General features: G+C 48.2%; 1 protein-coding gene and 1 long non-coding RNA gene across 4 annotated transcripts in view; one reads left to right on the top strand and one right to left on the bottom strand.

Moving 5' to 3' along the window:
* The window catches only part of Zbtb16 (zinc finger and BTB domain containing 16), a 187770-nt gene that overhangs the window by 116075 nt on the left and 51664 nt on the right, over nucleotides 1-20031 (top strand). For all 3 annotated transcript variants that reach the window (XM_087562577.1, XM_087562578.1, NM_001013181.1), the window contains 1 exon segment: nucleotides 3090-3176. In XM_087562577.1, coding sequence (XP_087418703.1) covers nucleotides 3090-3176 — 87 coding nt within the window.
* On the bottom strand, nucleotides 1418-8996 carry LOC148004118 (uncharacterized). Its single transcript, XR_015627644.1, has 3 exons — nucleotides 8724-8996; nucleotides 6303-6415; nucleotides 1418-5484 (listed from the first exon to the last, which is right to left on the bottom strand). It is a non-coding gene; the product is annotated as an uncharacterized LOC148004118 (long non-coding RNA).

Raw genomic sequence — 20031 nt, 5'->3', positions numbered from 1 at the left:
CATTACAGAGACAATTTAACGTACAGCCTACTTGGGAGAGGGGATTTCATCAGACGCGTTCTGCCCTGGTCTCAGATCCTCACCCTAGAGAGCCTGGGGTGCAAGTGTCTCTGGGAGGGAGCCAGCAGTGGGAGCCACCGTCTGTGGTCCCAAGTAGAACATGGAGGCTGAGTTGGAGTCCCTTGGAGAGAGCTTAATGTCGTGACTTGGGTGAGTGCCGAGTGAGGGGGACCTTGAAGGCTACCAGACGTGGTCAGGCTGTGGATTGAGGAAGTAGTCATTTAGTAGATGCTATGTGCTGTCTGTTTTTTATCTCCATCTGAACCCTGGGTGATAGTATACATTCGCCCTTCGCTGCCTCCCCCTCCTTCCTTTCTCTGCTCATCCGCCATGAAAGTGAGACGCCCCCTACAGCCCCATTGATGGCTGTTTCTCAGAACCTCTCCACACAGCTTCCCTTTGAAGCTCACAGCACTATTGGGTTCCTAACTCGATTAGGATTATGACTACAGGGCTCCAAAGCCATGGCGGAGCCCATGAGGTACCCACCCCTCCCGGTCTTTCTTTAGGGAGCGGTGAGAACAGACAGAACCAAAGAGAGTCAGATCCCTCGCAAATCCACAGAAAATCATTGAAGGCTAATGATTCAGGATGAGGGGAAGTTGCTCATTGTGAGGGAGCTGGTACTCCATCCAGCCCCACCTTCCCCATCCTGACCCTCTCTGCTTTTTGAAGTATTTCCTGTGTATTCCCTCCCCGGAACATGGATGAAAGTGGTCTTAGCCGTCATCTCCAAACACACAGATGCCATTTTGCTACCATCCTCATAGACATTTTCTTGGCTTCGTTTTCAAAGCTCTGTAAGCCTTGGGCCAGGTGCTTGGCCTGAGAATATCCCGTGGCTTTCGGGGACACCCAGAGGTGGTTGTCACAGGCCTCCTCCTGCCTCCAGGTACAACTCTGCCCCAGTCACCTGAGGTCCATGACTGTAATTACTCTAAAGTCTCTTCAGGAACATCATACAAGCCCTGGAGAACTTTCACTCCATTACCCAGTCAGCTCTTGTGCTGAGCACAAACTAGGGTACATATAGCCCGTTTGTTACTTGGGAATAGGGGGCCAGTGAGGCTGGGATCCTCTTGCACTAAAGCTCTGTACTCACCATTGACAAGAACCGTTCTTTGATGCTTAAGTCTCTGTGTTTTGATTCTTATTCCCTAAGGCACAGATTTTTAAATTTATTCTTTCAAGACAAATTCTTTCTTTGTAGCCCAGGATGATCTGGAACTCACCACGTAGCCCAGGCTGATCCTGAACTTATAATCCATTCTGCCTCATTTTCCTGAGTGCTAACCTTACAAATCATGCGTGCACAATCATGTCTGTCCAATCATGTCTGTCCTTGATTTTTTTTTTTAAACGAGTACTGGAACGGTTTTTTTTCCAAGTGCAGTTTGACATGAAACCCTGATATATAAAATGGGTAACGGGATTTGGTTTTGTTAAGTTGTTGCGAGGGGCCGAGGTGCTTGCCTAGTTATCCATGAGGCTTCTTTGTAGACGGAAGAGGCTGACGCTAAGGAGGATTGAAATGTCAGAAGCCGGGCTGTACAGGTGACATCTCTGTCCTCCCTCCGTTCTGTGTTCGGCTGGCATGTCCCTAACCTCTCCGAGTTTGTGGTTATTCACGCACTGAACAGGGTCCAGCTGTGGTGGAGACTCCAGATGCTGTTGTTAGGACTTGATGTAGTCATGTATGGTCAGCATTCATCATCGAGCCTGGTATATAGGAAATCCATGGGAAATCCTAGGTTGTTGGAGAAAAGCAGTGGGGGCTGCCAACGTACAAAAAAATAAATATGTCTGGCTCTTCTCTTACAAGGCTATAAGGTATACATGGACACTTACCAAGACCCTTGGGCACACTGCTCGGACACTTGGAGCAGTACAGAGCAGATCGGAAGGGACAGGACAGAGACAGCTGGAAGGTGTGCCCTTGATGCGTAGTCTTGACCATGAAATGACACTGAATAAACAGTAGTGAGCCTAGAACGGAGACACAGGGGAGCCAGGTATAGACTAAAGAAGGTGCTAAGGGGCAGCCTTGCTCTGGAGTTGTTTGGCTCACTGGGTCAGGTTATGGAAGACCCTGAGGTAAAACAAAGGGATTGAGAACCAGTACAAATGGGAAGTTTCTTATATGAAGAGGGGTGAGGAATTATGTGAGGATGACCAGTAGACGATCAGACCATGTAAACCCAACCTCGAGTCTTCTGGTGTTTCAGGCATGATATTGCAAAGGTCAGGATAGGTGAGGTTGGTCCCCACACAGTGGAGCAATGCATATTGAAGATGTTTTAAAGAAAAAGCACCAAGACTTGAAACTGGCGACCCTTAGGTGACATGCAGAAAGCTACAGAGCCAGTGGTGTCGTGTTTCATGCTGACATGCTGCCACCGTTGCTTTGAGCTCTGTGAATATGGCTCTTGCTTGGCTCTAAGAATATTGATGGAGTTTAGCTTGTCATAGGCTCCCACCGTGAGTCAGGCAGATACATCTGTAGACAAGATGATAATGGCTTCTCAGAGAGTCAGGCTCACAGGGTGTAGTAGTGACAGAAAGATGAGTCACCTTTCCAGGCTCTGAGGACACAGGTCTCAAAGTAGAGGCTTCAGTGATGACTAGAGATTTAAGGTCTAAGGGATTCAGGGAGGCAGAGGAGGTGTGGAGGAAGGCAGCCCCTTCAGAGAGTCAGCACAGCTGAGGTGGAAGAAGAAGCATGAACAAGTATGCCGGCAAAAGCTGGGTGCATCCTCGGGAGGAGTTTGGACACAATCCTCAAAATCCAGCAGAGCTGACCTTTCATCGTCACGGGGCGTCTTACCTAGACTGTCTTAATTTGTCTCAGTCATGCTGGTTTTATTTCTCCTCCTCTGGGAGAACCTGTCCAAGGCAGTCTGCGCTACCTACTGGGCCTATGTATTGTCTGAGTCTGATTCTTCATAGGTATCCTGGGTGTTCCCCTAGTACCCAGGACACTTCCCACCCTCTGGACTATGGTTCTAATGTTAACCATTTCTTTCTTTCAGCGGGTGCCAAAGCCTTTGTATGTGATCAGTGTGGCGCCCAGTTCTCAAAGGAAGATGCCCTGGAGACACACAGACAGACCCATACTGGTGAGTGTTCCTGACTTTATTCCCCGACCATCAAGTATAGTAGCACAAAGGAGGTCAGGGTCTTTGGTGACATCCTCTTGTTGCCAAACATGGTATCATCATGTACAGGGTCTTTGTGGATGGGAATGGTCTTGTGTAGACTCCTGTCCATGAGGCTGGGCAAGCATTACAGATAGGACAGTTCTGAGACCAGCTATTCTGAATTAGGCCCAGATTCTGTCTAGAACAAGCCAATGAGCTTCCACCTTCCCAAAGAGTCTTGCACACTCTTGCTAAGGACCTAAGGGTTCCGTGGTGTTGCCTAAGGTCCCCTCGCTAATGGTTGGAAACCCCTTCACACACTCTGTGGTGAAATTCAGAAGCCCTGGTGTAGCCACAGTGGCTGGTCCTCCCTCTGTAACAGTTTGAGTCATCACCTCTACATATCCACCGACATACAGGGATGTATTTGAACAGTGTTAACCAACAGACATAGAACGTTCTCAGATTCCCCGGTGCTGATTGCACTGTGTCAGCATCATCTCGTCACCTTGATTGACAGCTCTGTCACCTTCATGGCCAAAGTTCACACTGGTCGGTTGCTCACGCTGTGCCAGGCACCGTTCTCTTTTCTTCCCATGATCCCTCTTGGCTAGTCTTTCAGGAACCCTGTAAACTAACAAGGAGACTCCTCTTAGGTCAACACTGAAGAAAGGGACTCTTAAAAGAGGGCAGGAGCAGGAATTAAGTGTGATCCTTCAGAGGTTGGGGTACCCAGGTTTCATCCTGATTGGGGCAATTCCTAAAAGGAACTAAGGGTTAATTACTTAGTCTCTTTTTATTTGGGTTTCCTCATCAATTAGGAAAGTAGGAGGGGCGACTATATGGGCCTGTCAAATAGTGCTTTGTGGGATTCAATAAAATTATTTTTCCGGAAGTGCTTCCCAGAGTGTTTGGCTCATAGTAAGTATTTAGCAGGCAGTAGTTGATACAATTTAGTAAATACTTTTTGCATTCCCACAGTGTGTCCAGACTGCTAGTGGGATGTGGGATATGGTAGCATACACACGAAACAGACAGTTCTGATTCTCATGGAACTGAGGCTGCTGCTGGGACACAGTACGACCGACAAGCATATGATACAGTGTCAATTTAAAGTGGGTGTTGCCAAGAAAAAATGAAGCAGACGTGTTGTGGGGAGAAAATGAGAGGGAGAAAAGTGGTGTTTCAGATAAAACGGTCAGGGAAGAAGGCTTCGTTGAGGAGGTGGTGTTTGAGCAGAGGCCTGAGGTGAGGGGTGAGCTGCTTAGATGCCCGTGGGAGCAGAGGGACATGCACTTGGAAAGGTCTCAAGGCCAGGCAGGGCTTCATTATTTAAGAAGAGCAGAGTGAAGAACAGAGAGCGGAGTGGCCAGTGAGCTGGGTAATGGGTCCGGCCTCTCAGTCCTGGAACCTGGGTTTGACTCCCTGTGTGCTAGGCGTTCTTCTGAGCGGTGCGTTAGTTACTCGTTTTATTTTAGCGCTGTGACAGTGTACTTGAGAAAAGCAGCATTCCGACAGAGGGTTTATTTTGGCTCACTGTCTGAGGCTACAGGTCTGTCATGTCCCTCTTCAGTTAAACCTCCTTGGAAGCAGCCTCTCAGACAGGCCCAGCGGTGTGTCTCCCAGGCGATTGCAAATCCAGCCATGTTGACACTGAAGATGAACTATCACGAGGAGGAGGGCGGGGGGGATGTTTGCAAACCACATGTGAAGTGCTTAGTTAGGAAATACAAAAGAGATCTTACAAGCTGAAAACCCAGTACAGATAACTAGAGAAGAAAATGGGCAAAGGAAATGTCACATAACCTCAAAGGTCGACGTAGCAAAGGACACATAAAAGGGTGCTCCGTGTCAGCAGCCACCAGGGAGGAGCAGATGAAACCACGGTGAGCTACCTCTCAGCCCATCAGGATGTGGCTCGCCGAAGAGACAGGGATAGCGGCAAGTGCTGCTGAGGGTATGGAAAAAGCAGAGCCCTTGTGTGGTACCAGAGGGAGGCCCAGTCACTTTGGAGGGCCACCTGGGAACTCTTAAGAGGCTTAGACATAGAGGCACCAGATTGCCCGGCAGTTTTGCTCCTTCCCGTCCACCAAAAGAGATGAAGCTGTTGTGTCCATGCAGAAACTTGAACGTGAATGCCCATAGCTTCCGTCAGGTCGAGGTGACCCAGTGTCAGTCAGTTAACAGGTAAGCAAAAGGTGAGGTATCCACGGTCAGCGAACGGTTTAGTTGTAAAATGGATTGACGTCTTGGTACATGCTACAGCATGGCTAAACCTTAGAAACACCTGTTGAGAGAAGCCTGACATGAAAGTCTGTGTGTTATATGGCCTTCATTCACATATAATGTCCAGAATGGGCAAATCTGTACAGACCTGGAGTACATTAGTAGGTGCCAGGGACTGCAGATGTCAGGAATAAATAGGGATTGACTGCTAAGGGATACAGTTTCTTTTGGGGGAGACAAACATTTTCTAGAATTGACCATGGTGATGATTATATAATGTGTTAAGAACCAATAAACTGTATCTTTTGCAAGTATAGATAGACTGCATGCCATGTGTATCGTAGCTTTTAAAGCTGGGCGGATGTGTATGTGTATGCATGTGTAATCTGTCATTGTCAGGAACACACTTAACTGGTACTTTACACCTGTCACCACATTTATCCCCCTCCACACACACACACGTAGATATACATACACAAGCTTGTATAGAGAAGGGGGAAGATAGTCCACTGGGGGATCTTGGGGAGAATTCCAGAGTTCTAGGGCCTCACGCTTGCTATGTATGCAGCCTACCACTGAGCTACATTGCCAAGCCGCACTGGGGTGTTTAGAGTGTTGGTGACTTGATTAGTAAGTGTGGAAGATCACTGTGGGCCTTGTGTTGGGAGTTGACCAGAGAGAACTCAGGTCTTAGGTCTTGATCACTGTGTGAGACACCACTCCAGCAGCCCCTTAGAAAAGCCAAGTGTTTCGAGGATTGGTTGGGCTCAACTGGGTGGTTTTCACATGGACCGCCGTTGGGCAATAGCTGGGGCTGGCACCTTCTGAATATTACCCTGGGGTGAGTATCTCGGTGACGTCTCTGCCCACACATCTTACTTAGAACTCCTCCAGCTTGGCTTGTCAGCAGCACAGCAGCCTCTGTCTGTTTCTACAGAACACGACCTCAGGCTATAGAAACCAGGGAACACATGACACCAGCTCCGTTACAACTGGAAAAACAACCAGAAACACACAGTCTCACCTCTGCTCTGTGCCGCTGTTTAAAATGGTCCCAGGTCAGCCCCCACGTTTTAAAGGAATAGAAATCTAGACTTCCCTTCTCACTGGGCAAGTGGTAAGAGCCTGTAAGAGAATTGGTGGCAGCCATCTTGCAAACAAACAACTACTGGTCTGGAGGGGACAAAGGAAGAATAGGTTGGATTCTGGTAGAACTTTCTTACTGTTGGACCACACAGACTCAGGAACTCTGACCTGGGGTAACTGAGGAATTTTGACTCTACTTTGTCATATCCCTTTACTCTGTCCATCTGGACTAAATTCACAGCAGCAGGAAGCAGGGCTTCCTTTTAAACCAGAGTTGGGAAAGCATTCCTGAGGGCAAGCCTCAAGGTGGTGACTCTCAGCCAGGCCCAGGGGCTTGCTGCTTACCTCCTGTGTCTTTAGCACATGTCTGGGAAGCTGTGTAACCTGGTAGGAACACTGGGGACCCAAAGGTGATCTGGGAACTTTACTTTCTCTCAGATACCTGGTGGCTTTCTGCCAGTAGAGAGGCTCCATCTGAGAAAAGTCAGCTCAGGTGGAGAGAAAGCGGTGGATGCTAAGCAGCTTCTCGCGAATTTCTCAGTAAAGGTTGAGACAACTAAGGGTGAAGGGCGGAGAAGTTGGAATGAGAGGCCAAGGTAGAAGCTGGGTATAGGCTGTGCGCAAAGCTAAGAGCTTCAGCTTCCTCCTAGTGCATAATAGGCCCTGGACGAGGAGCCTGTGGCACCCGGAGCCTCTCCTGATGTGTGGCAGGGTTCCTTTATTATTAATGGTAGGGTCTTCCTGCTGAGCCCTGTAGTACCCCTCAGGCTGCCCTTATGGTCAATGAAAGAACCTGTGAACTCCATTCATCATCTCTGGTTTTGAAAGGACGGTTCAGGAGTCAGAGTTCGGGCTCACTCGGCAGAGGGCTTACTGGCAGCATGAGTTCCTGGGTTCCATGCCCACCCAGCACCGCATACATGGGGCACGGTAGTGCATGTCTGTAATCCCAGAATCTGGGTGGAAGGTGCTGGATCAGAAGCTCAGGAATTATTTTCAGCTATATATTAAATCTGAGGGCAGCCTGGAGTAACCCCCAACACCACACACACACACACACACACACACACACACACACACACACACACACAGGGTGGCCCAGGGGAAGGGTTCCGAGGGAATATTGAAAATAATACTGACCAGTGTGGTTGTGCACAACTTTAATCCCAGCTTGGGAGGCAGAGGCAGGTGGATCTCTGTGATTTCAAGGACAGCCTGGTCTACATAGTAAGTTTCAGGACATAGAGGAAACCCTGACTCAGAGAGAGGGGGAAAGGGGAGGGAGGGAGAAGGAAGGGAGAGAGAAACAGAGAGGGAGGTAGGGAGGGAGGGAGGGAAGGAGGAAGGAAGGGAGGGAGGGAGGGAGGGAGGGAGGGAGGGAGGGAGGGATTAAAGCCTTTGGAAGAAGCAAAGTGAGGTGATAGGTGTCATCAGCGAGCTAACAGGCACAGAGGAGCCATCTGGAGAGGAGAAGGAGCAGAGACTGTGGGAAGAGAAGACTTTGCTGCCTCAACAGACTTGTTTTGCAGATAAGAAAATGGAGGCCCAGAAGGTACCCAGCAGGAAGTGCAGAGCTGAAACCTGGCCCAGCCCCAGGTTCAGTGCCCTCCCATAGCTCCTCATCACCCTGCACTGTGCCCTCCCACTCTGTCAGTGTGGCCTGAGCAGGTCAGAGAGAACCTGTGCTACCATCTCACTCAGGGCCCTGTCTTGGCCATCCTCATGACCCACTTAACTAAGACTTCCCCATGCTCTGATGCCCACAGCTTCATGTCGGGGTAGGATATAATTTCCCTGATTCAGATCAGCCTGGGCATTCCCTGACCAAGGGCTCCACACAGGGAGCGAGCAGCCAGCACAGGATTCTGCACAGGATGGGAGATACAGTGTCTGGAAGGTTATTATTAAGCCCCTGAACGTAGTAGAAAGGAGCTGCAGTTTTGGTGCAAGCGAAGCAGATGGTACCATCACCTCTCCCCCCCTTCCGACTCCACTTAGCCTGGATTTCTTCCATCCCGGTGTGCATGACACCCCCTCCCCCCAGATCTCCATGAACCCAGGCTGGCACTCGCTCGGGGAGGCCATCCTTACAGTGGTCGGGGGCTGGGCTCTGGCTTTGTTGTCATATCCTGGTTTTCTGTTTGGGTACAGCAAAGACTTGGAGGAGATAAACAGAGATCATTTTACACCTTTTATATTATGACAGATACATACTGCAAAACACTGCTGCTTCCAAAATGTTTGGGTTTGCAGAGCGCGCGAGGAATTAACCGCTAGGCAGCTCCCGGAAGGCTCATACTTCATTTACACATCAGAAGTTTTTTTTTTTCTTTCTTCTTTTTTCTTTTTTTACCCTGTTCAGTCAAACCAGAGTGAGAAGACTGCATGCATGCGTGTGTGCAGTCATATGCACAACCAGGGCCTCTCCTGGGTTCAGTGGCAGGAGCATCTTAATTTAGTAAGTAGTTCTTTAAGTCCAGATAAACTGATAAATACCATTAATGGCTTAATTTATACTCTGGGTTTGAAATTTGACACTCGGACACTATCTTGGCTCAGGAAACACAAGTGGTTCTGTGCCCGAGGTTTTAATGACCGATCAGTAATATAAATTGCTACATCACTGAGCAGAAATAGCCTCTCCTTGTCATTTGATCTGGAAACTTCTCCGGCTAGGCAGCAGTTAATAAATTTAAAAATAATTACCCTCTTTATTCAAAGTCAAACTAATTAGGAGTGGGTTTTTTTTTTTAACAAATCATAATGTTGTTGTTCAAGTCACTGTATGTTCCCTCTTGAGACTTGAACAGCCCCAGGGCAACAGACAGTGCTGAATGGCAGTAATGGGAGGGCAGAGGCGCTATCTTAGCTGTTGGGCTCCAGGGAAGTGGCTGGGGCAATCATGTCCCAGGGGGAAGGCAGGCACCATCAAGAAGGACGCTGTGAAGAGTCCCGTGTAGGAACCTTCAATTCTGAGCGTCCATATGGACCTGCCTACTATGGTGTGAATATGGGGGAGTTAGGGTCGAGGCCGGTCTCCGTGGGAGCCAGGCTGAGAGACAGAGAGTCAAGGAGCAGAAGGAGTGGACATGGGCATACACATGCGTGACCATTACGGGAGACTCAACATATGAAAGGCAGAGGGATGGGCGGAATGACATCTGGAAAAATAATTGCCTTCTTGGCAAGGGTGGGCCCTAATGGAGTGGCTTAGGCTTACGTCGCACGCTATAGAGGAAAGGTGTACATGCAGCCTTAAGTGTGGGGTGTGGGGGTACCAGTGGACGGTGGTCCAGGACTTGGTCTCTAGTGTCACACAATCTTAGCTTTGTCATTTATAAAGCTGGGGCTGTTTATCCTCTTTAAATCACAGTTTGCTCAGCTCAGTCTCAGGACCATGTGATGCTCGGTTTGTGTGGGGTGCCGTAAGGATTTGATCTGATCGTCCATGGAAGCGCTCATCACAGGCCTTGCATGGAGCATGCGGTTAGGAAATGGCAGTGGTAGTTACTGTTAGTGCCTCCCTCGTCCCCTTACTCGGTAGGTGGTGAGGAAGGACCACGTCCATAGTGATGGTGATAGGCAACTAACTGTGTCCAGCTGCTTTTCCATATTGGAGGTGTAGGGACTTCTAGGATCGAGCTATGGCCCCCAGCCAAGAGATCACCTCCAACATGTCTTCCATGAGGAAAGTAATGATAGAGCCTTCCAGTCTCCTTTGCCCCAAAGCAGGAAACGTCCTTTGAACAAGTATCTTCCAATGCCAACAGCTTCTAAACTTTGAGCTAATTCATGTGGCAGATTTGGTAGCTACGAAGAACCCAGAGTCTGCAATATCCGAAGCTGCCATAGATAACAAGACTGAACCACTGCAGAACTAGGGCCAGGATTAAGCAGGTGTTCCAGCCTCAAAGCGACACCAGGCTTGTCCCCTACAACATCTTAGGGGAGGCCAGGGGAATGCCTCTGAGTACGCAGGAGGATGAGAATTTCCTGGTGAGATCTCACACTTGTCGTCATTAGATCCCTAAATGTTCTGAATTTCCATCCTTCCTGTAGGACTTTCTACCTCATCCTACCCCTTTCCCAAAATGAAAGAGAAAAAGAGGCAGACAAACGATGAGTACGATTATTTCTGGGTTTTGCCTCCCCTGGTACAAGGAACTAGGTTGACCTAGACCATGAACTTGCCCCAGAGAAGGTTTTAGTCTCTTCTCCTGCTAGAGCCTGCTCCAGAAGTTCTCCAAGTTGATGGTCTCACTTTCTGTCCATCAGAAGAGGTCGTTCAGCTGGGTTGACCCATCATTCCTTCGTTCACTTACTCTGAGTCTTAGAGCATTATACCCAGGGAATATCAGGTGCTGTGTGGATATAACTCATGGTGGTGAACAAAACTGGGTTCCTACCTTCCTGAAGGCCATAGTGCTTGAAGGACATGAGCAAGCAAGTTGAGCTTGGCCTTAGGTATGGGTACTCGAAGAGATGACCTTCATGGGTACTGGGCAGCTCTAGCCGTGTTAACTCTTCGAGACTAAGGCACATATTATTTCTCTCTCATCTTTGGTGGAGAACACTGAATCCTAGGGGCTTAGGGAACACCGGTCCAGAGCAGAACTATAGTGGGTGGTGTCTTGTGGTTCTATGTCCCAGATAAGCATTGTCCTCTTCCTGTGGGACCTGGACATTGAATCTGATATGCAGACCAGAGGCTTAAAGCCCATGCTTGGAGAAGGTACTCAGGTAAGAGCCAGTCAGTCAATGAGCCAATCAGTCAGCCAATCAGTCAATCAATCAATCAATCAATCAATCCAAACTAAAATTAGGACCCATAGGATTTCATTTTCAACCCAAGCTTCTCTCCCCTCTGACTACAAAATACAGACCTTCTTTGGCTGGCCTCGCGGGGGGAGGGGGGATGGGGGGATGGGGGGGTGGGGGGGATGGGGGGGATGTTTAGTTTCCGTAGGGTGACAAGGGAAGCCACTTAACCAAACTCAAATGTTTAGGTGCTGCTTTTCATGGACTTAAAACTGGCTCCAAGCAGGTCCAGAAGCCATGAACACACCCAGCAGTGGGGGCTCGGCTGTGGACTCTGTCTTTCCCTTTCAACAGGGAGTGGGTATTGACAGATACCTACTCAAAGGACCCTTCCTGCTTTAGGGCAAAGCAGGCTAGGAGGTTCTGTCACTTTTCCCATTGTTGTGACCTAAAGAATCCCCAACAAGAAGGACCTTAATGGCAGGAAAGGCTGATTCTGGCTGACAGTTTGAGGGCGGACAGTCCATGGCGGTGGAGAAAGCATGGCAGCAGGTAGCTTTGTGGTGGCAGGAATGTGCAGGTGGGACTCTTTGCTTCCTGACATCCCGGTGAAATAGGGAAGCAGAAGTGTAGGAGAGAGGTATTCACCTGCTCTTCACCCTTCCCTTCCCCCTTTTCCATTGTGAAACTCCAGCCCAGAGGGTATCGCTATCCACTTTCAGAGTGGATCTTCCCTCTTTAGTTCATTCTGTCTAGAAATGCCATCAGAGACACACCCAAAGGTGTGTCTCCTGAGTTATCTCAAGGCCACTCAAGTTGACAACTGAGATTAACCATCCTAGAAGTATACACGTGCCCAGCAGCCATTTGGCTCCTTGGATGCTGGGATCACCTTTCCTGACCCATGTCTCACCTTTGATACATCATCAACACTTAGGGGGAGGAAAAAAGAATGGGACTTGCCCTTGACTTTGATCTTGGTGGAAAAGCAAGCCCTTGTGTGAAGGCCTCCTCATGGAGAGGCTGGCTGTAGGAAGAATATAGAAGTAAGTAGCAGGTAGAGTCAAAGGGTAGACACCACCACATCTTCCCTCAAGATCACTGCCAGCCACCCTGGTCCATCTGCAACCTAGACCTAGCAGGAAGGGCAGACTGGACACCTAGAAGCCATGTCAGGCGGATAGGATCCTGGCCTCAAGCACTGTCTCCGAAAGCCCAACCCCAGAGGATGATTAGAAATAACCTTGATCTCCCTGATACTTTACATGAAATAGAAAAGGAAGGACCGGGCCTCAGGCTCCTGCCCAAGGTGGAAGGTGCCGGGGTGGGGGTAGGGAGAGTGGGGGGAGGGCAGTGAGTCATCTGACGGACAGACAGACTCCGTGCTGTCTTGGCAGGTTCTCACCATTGAGAGCATAATAGCATTTGACTTTTATAAATATCAGAGGTGATTCGTGTAGCATTTCACATGGTGTGCCAAGGAATTTAACACGAGGAAGCTCAAATCCCAGAATGGCCACAGAGCGTCATAGGCACTTTGGGAGGGAGGGTCATGTGCTGCTGCTTGTACAGTCAGTGCCCAGCATAGATTTACTCTTGACCTAATTTCATGCTGTTACTATAAAGGCATGCTCCATTCCTAATATAGAGTTTTATTTTCCAAGCACAGATCTCTCGGCTCTGCGGAAGCTGCCTGCTGTAGAGTGGGGAGGGGTGACCCAGCTGTCACTTGCTGGTCTATACAAACTGCCTTCTCCCCTGCCTGCCCCCAGGGTCCCCCCCCACCAGCCAACTTCTGGAGGTACCCCTCGATGGCGATTTTTTAAACTGGAATCGATGGTCATTTTTAGAGTGGTTTTAGGCTTGAAGCAAAGTTGTCTAAAAAGGAATAGAGACTTCTGAGAGCGGCCGAGTCCTCTCACATGCAGAGGCTTCAGTCACTGCTGTCAGTGTCCTACAACGCCACAGATCATCTGTTACCTCCCTGGACTAAGCATGCCAGTCTACGGCCCACAGCTCAGTCTTCGTGTGGGTCATGTCGTAGGCTTAGACATGTATGTAATAGCACAGGGCAACCATACGGAGCAAACCCAATGCCCTGAAAGTGCTTTTGTCTCCCAAGTACCTTTAAAGAGTTACTTATTTTGGATTACGTGTGTGGGAATTCTGGGGGTGGGGGGGTCTGACACATACATATTCTAGCTTCCTCAGACATGTGTCCGTACATGGAAAAGACAGATGTGGGTGCTGGGAACAGAGCTTGGGTCTGTCGTGGGAACAACACATGTTCTTAACTGCTTCACCAACTCTCTAGCCCCACACCCAACACTTTTCCTCCCCCTGTGTTTGATCATAAAAGATTGTTTTGTGTATGTGTGACTCTGGAGGTTGAACCTGCGGCCTTGTGCACGGTAAACTCTTATCACTGAACTCCACCCCCAGACCCTGGTGCTGGGGACTCAAATTTCCAGGCTTGTGTAGCAGTTGCGTGTATCTGACAACCTCAGTTTTTCTTTTTCTCCTTCCCTTTTCTCCCTCCCTGTCTCCCCTCCCACTGTTCCCTCCGTCATTTATCCCACACTGGTCCCAAACTCCCTATGTTAGCTAAGGCTAGCCTTCAACTTCTGATCCCTCCTGCCTGTACCTCCCAAGTACTAACATACAGCTCCACCCTTGGATCCCTACATTAGTCACGTGATCATTACTGCCTTGGGCCGTGTTTGGACAAATCAGTAGTGTTTGATTATCTGGGCATTGATAAAAAGACATAACCCAAGACAGGTTAGAGAAGACTCATCACCTGGAGCATCTACTTCGTGCAGACTTTCTGCTGTGGCCCTGAGGTAGGAGAGCAGCGGTGGACAGGACCCACAAGGGCCTCAGTGTCCTTCACCTCCTACCATGGCAGGAATAATGTCGGACACTATTGTTGGCATAGGGAGAGGCAGTGTGGTACTTGAAAAGGTCAGTAACGCAGGAGAAAGGAGAGCTAGGCTTCTATCCATTCCTGCCACAAACGTGCTTTATGACACAGAAAAAAAAAAAGATGGCTTAGTTTCTTTGACTCTCACACGAAGAGGGTGGGAACTGGACAAGAAAAAATGCTGTTAAGGGATTGTGTGATCCAGGGAAGAGTCTTAGATCTGATCTTGTATTGACAGTGTTGTGAATTCCACTCAGCCTATCTTCCCATTCTATAACTACATTTAGAAATATGTGGGTGGCAGTGAGGGCTGTAGCCCTGGCATGTATGTATAAAGCCTCTGGTCTAATTCCCAACATTGCACAAATTGTGCCTGGTAGTACATGCCTGTGATTCTAGCACTCAGCTAGTGGAAGCGGACAGAAGTTCAAGGTCACCTTCAGTAATAGGGTTTTTTGGGGACCAGCCTGGACTACAAAGGTGTATACATTTATAGCTATGTACATATATATTTATGAGTGCAAGTGTCTAAGGAAGTCAGACGATATGTCAGATGCCCTGGAACTGAAATACAAGGCAGACGTGGGTGCTGGAAACTGAACTTGTGTCTTTCAGGTACCACACTGCCTCCCCCTCTGCTAACGATAGTGTCCAGCATCATTCTTGCCATGGTAGGAGATGACAACAATGAGGCCCAAGTAGGTCCTGTCCACTGCTGTTCCCCTACCCCAGGGCCGCAGCAGAATGTCTGGCAGAAAGTTGGTGTTCAAGGTGATGATTCAAGAAGCTTGAGTCTTCTCTAATCTGTCTTGGGTCAAGTATTTTTACATACATATCGCATGTGTGTACACACACACACACACACACACACACACACACACACACACACACACCTGTTGTAAACACTACAACAGTATCTGGAAAATGCCTAGGTCAGGACGGCTAGAGAATAGCATGTGTCTTAGTGGTGGTGACAGCTTCTGCTTTGAGGTCTGCAGCTTCTTTTCCTCAACCGTAGACCGTGTTTCTCTTGCTTTATTCAAAGCTTGCTTCATAACTTTGCACTCAATACATACCAAGTCCGCTCTAGGAGCTAAAGAGGGAAGTGAAGCGTTTGCCACTCTGTGGGGTTTTAGATCGCCTTCAGCACACGTGCACGGCTGACGGGGAGGGGCTGGGATGGAGGCCTTCTCACAGGTCCTGAGAAGTTTAAATGATGTGACCGATCATGTGGATAAGATCATACTGGAGACTTCCCCTGCCCTTTTTGCCCACAGGTTCCATTCATATTACCCCACCGTCAGCATCCCCGTGGCCAGCCTTCATCCCCCACAGGTCTCCTCTGTCCCTTCCCACTCCGCTCTTTGCTCTTGTTCTTTCTTTTCCAATCCCCTCTCCTCTCTCCAGGGCCACCCCTGCTCCTGCTGACAGAAAGGAGTTAGTAAAAACCTATGTGTAACTGAAATTTGAAAAGCCATAAATCGCCTTGTTTTTTCTAGAATGTTGGTAGCATTTTGATTTAATAGTTGGACAAACACAAGGGCCTATTTTATTCGGAGTTTACAGGCCTCAAGGCTGTTATTCCTCCAAATTTAATAGCATCGAAATTGCAGGGTTCGCTATAATTTGCCTATCGTTTGCTGCTCCGCCATTGATGTTTATTGTCAGCGAGATGGAATCTCAATCCGACTCACTTAGATAACATGTCTGTTAAACATTTAGATATTTGTACAATCATTAACTTGTCACATTATTTTAGAGATTCAAAACAGAGGCAGGGTAAGTAGAGGTACCCAGGGGGGCGGGGGCAGAGGTGGGTGGAGGAGGAGGAGCAGAGGCGGGGGACCTCTTTGGAGTTAGATAACTGGAGATGAGAGAATTGATTGCATGAGCTGCCGTGTCAACCAAGATGTCTGAGTTACGGAGGTGTGCACTGCAGAGATAGGACTGTGGGTTTTTCCCTTTCACGTTGCCTTCCTCACCATGGTAGTCAGGCTGCTGTTTGCCGACCTCTGGGACAAGGTGCCAGATGCATAAGTCTTTGGTGCTCTGTCCCCAACTTTCCCCAGGAAGGTCTGAATGTGAGATTACTTGTAACCGTAAAGAATTATGAATGAGTTAAATGGCCGTAGAATCTGTTAACAGAGATACCTGATCTGGAATGCAGTCTGTGATGTTTTGAGGGCTTTTTTTTTTTCTTTAAGCGGACTTTAAAGTAAGTTTTAACGAGGGCTGGGGTGTGTGTGGCTCAGAATGTAGAGCGCGTGCTGCGAAAGCACGAGAGAGCCCGAATTCGGGGATTCTAAACACTCACAGAGCACAGGGTTAATATAAACAGAAACCACCCTGTAATAGTCTGTGATGCCCTATGGATATTAACCAGAAACTATTTTTAAAAAGAGGATTAGAGGGTACTTTACTTTCTGGGTTTTTTTTTCCTATGTTTTAGTAATTATTATGATTAAACATTTGCCACTTAGATAATGCTAAAACCCTAATGTCACTTTATACATTCGGAAGCCTTCATGGCTACATCTCATTCCTCCCATGGAGGGAGATTTCTAAGAGAAAAATTCGAGAGCAATCAAGGATATTCACAGCCCAGTCACCTTGACAGGTGCCTCAGTTTCCCCCACTGTGAAGACAGACAGATGCCAACTGGGGAACCCAGCAACGTGGCATGGGCCTGTGCTGGCCTCCAGAGGTCAGGGGCTGTGGAAACAACCACAGTAGCGATAGTGGGCCCGTGGGCTGGGAATTCAGAGATGGCTCTCAGAAATAGCAGTACACACATTCTGGTCTGAGAAGGTCCCGGGGCAGGGAAGGTGTGACTGTAGGTCTGGGTGGCTTTGGTTAGACAGGCATGTCCTGCATCCCCTGAGTATACACTGACTGGAGTCAGAGCAGCCCCGCCATTTCCAGCTTACGTGTACCCAGATGACATAGAAGAATAGGGGAAAACAATTTAACAAAAACAACACCCCCCCCAACTTAGTGTTTCCCCAGTTGTATTGTAGATAATGCAGGTATTTGGGGGGGAAGAGGATAAACAATATAAATATCTTATGGGCTGTAAGCTAAATAATGCATATATTTAGAAAAACAACTTGAATATTTCATAGGTCGCAGTGCAGATTCTTGCCTAAATGACAGAACTGGCTGCTGAGGCCAGCGGGTTGAGGGTGAGGAGTCTGTGGAGGCCAGAATGGAGGGCGGCAGGGATGAGATAGAAAAATGGGAGCCTGGAACTTGAAAGAAGAAGATAGCCAACCGCCACTAACCGGGAACCCAAGTATGCTGGGTGCTCTGGTTTCTCTTCTCTAACGGTAACGGTGTCTTCCACACATAAGACTGTTCGTTTCTAATATGGACACAAACGATGTGATAATAATGAGAATTTATTTTCTAAAATTTGTGTTTGCGTGTGAATGCCGCGTGTGCTCCAGTGAACCCAGATGAGGCCATTGGAACGAGTGGACCTAGGGGTTGCAGGCAGCTATGAGCTCCTAACACAGGGACTACAACCAGACTCTGGGCCTCCAGAAGAACAACAAGTGCTCTTAACTGCTGAGCCATCCCTCCTGTCTCTAAGAATTGATTCTCAGAAAAAGCAGTTTCAACCAAAGAGAATTGAAAAGCAAACATTCAAACAAAAACATACAAGCAGTTCTTCATAGCAGCAGCAGCAGCAGCAGCCTCGTAGTCCAAAAGTGGGAACTCCCCAACTCTTCATCCACTGAAGAATGGATAAATGCATTATGGTATATCCACAAAATAGACTGTTACTCCCGTAAAGAGTGAAGCGCTCATATATGCTATTCTATAGAGGTCTACATGCAAGACTGCAGAAGGAAAAGGCTTATGTTGTGAGACCTAACTTACTTGAACTATGCAGAGTAGGGAAGGTGACAGAGAGACTAGGTTACAGATTGCTAGGGGGGTAGAGAGAAGGAAGTAGAGGAGTTACTTATTACTAAATGGCCATGGGTTTTGTTTGAGAGAGGATGGACACATTCTGGAATTGGTGGTGATGACTTTTGGCTTTGCTGAATTTATGAAGAACCATTAACGGGGCAAAAATTGGGGGCATGTGATTTACATCCCAACTGAAGGCAGGTGGTTTGGAGTTTGTGAATTACATAAGAGCTAAAATAAAAGTCGTTTTCAAGTGTGTCTTTTAAAGAGACAGCTTAACCCCCGCATTCCTGCTGTATCACAGAAGTGTCTGAACAGGTAGCACTTCCCATTCAGTGACCCCTTAGGAAATAGGAGGGGCTCTGGCCATTCTCTCTGGGAGAGCAAGGTGGCTTAGGGTAAGGAGGAGGACATGGCTTTGTACTGGTACAAGGTCCACGTAGTAAGGAGACCAGGCAGTTGTTCGCTGGGCTGATCTGGAGCCGAAAAGCCAGCCTGCATCTGGCATTGGAGGAGTCATATGCAAAGGACAGGGCATGACAGTATTGGCTCAGCAGCTTATACAGAGAATGATCCCATCGACGATACATGCTTAGTGTGGGAGAAATTATAAAACGCACAGAAAACAAAGGAATGTGCCCTGAGTCCCACCTGCTTCTTTGCCTCCGTAAGTACCAGTAGGGTTGTGAGAGGCCAGGGTGCTGTTTCCTAACCAACCTGTGGCTCGATGGCCATTGTAATGGCTTCCTCATATTCACCCTGCCCATTCATTTTCTTCTGTAAGCCCAGTGCACCCTGCAAGGGTACTGAGGGGCCAGAATCCCATTTAAATGCTGTTTCTGGAAGGACAGGAGCAGTAGGCAGCAGACCCGGCCGTTACCTCTAACGCATCTCTGCTGTTGTCAACAAGACAAAGCCCCACAAGCCAGGAAGTGCTACAGCTGCTGGACCGGCCATTTCAGGCAAGCCCAGGATGCTGGGAACATCTCATCCCTACCTTCAATCTTCCTTGAAGCTGTTTCCTTTGGTTTTCTTCAGCCTTGCAAATGGCCACTGGCCCTGGGCAGGATTTAGGCAAGTAATTTATGTCTTCTCCTCACTTAACAAATGACCCTGCCTCAAGGTTGGGCAAATGGAGGGGAAAAAAAAAATCCAAGCATCCATTTATTTTGGCCAGGCTAAAATCTGTAGTTAAGTAGGAAAATTAAGCATCTCCCTCCGTTGCATACTCAAGACCAACCAGGGAAAACTCAGAGAGCTGATGGACTCCAGGCAGATGGTAAGGGAATGGGGATGGGTAGGGGGGAGGGAGGCAGGGTGAGTCTCGAGAAGCTTTTGTTTTAGAATGTTTTCTTGTGAGCATTAGGAAAAGTTACCTCACAAAGGGATTGAGGGTGTGGGTCAGATGAAGTGTTTCCTGCCCCTACCAGAAGGAGATCCATTACAGATTGGAAATGACTTTGTCTCTAAGAGCCCGTTGTCAGATGGGCTATGCCTTCCCTTCAGCCAAACAAATATAAAATGCTTCCAACCCCTGCTTCCGTTTTCTATTACTGTTTCACGGGACTCCAGAGAGTTTTAAGATAGCAATTTGATTAAGCTTATGGGGAAGATTCTATCCGATAACATTCTTCTTCCGCAGGTAGAGGGAATGTGTTGGAGTATTAAGTATGTTTTAAAGGTAATTATCTTTTCCATATTCATTTTAGTTACAGGAATTGTAAAGGGGGAGACCTTGCGTCTGTAAGTTGCCCCTTGGGCGCCCACAGTCCCTGTGACTTCTCTCTGGGGAGCACAGTGAAACTTTTTTTTTTTTTTTTTGGACAAATGAGTAGGCACTAAGTGTTTTTGAATTTGAAATGACTCAGAGGGTCCCTGCCTCCAGAGAGCTGGTCTTAAAGGTAAGGGCTTGACGCTGACCTTGTC

Source organism: Rattus norvegicus, chromosome 8 (assembly GCF_021556685.1).
Source record: "Rattus norvegicus strain SHRSP/BbbUtx chromosome 8, alternate assembly SHRSP_T2T, whole genome shotgun sequence".
NCBI classification, from domain to species: domain Eukaryota; kingdom Metazoa; phylum Chordata; class Mammalia; order Rodentia; family Muridae; genus Rattus; species Rattus norvegicus.
This window is presented reverse-complemented; position numbering and strand designations above follow the sequence as displayed.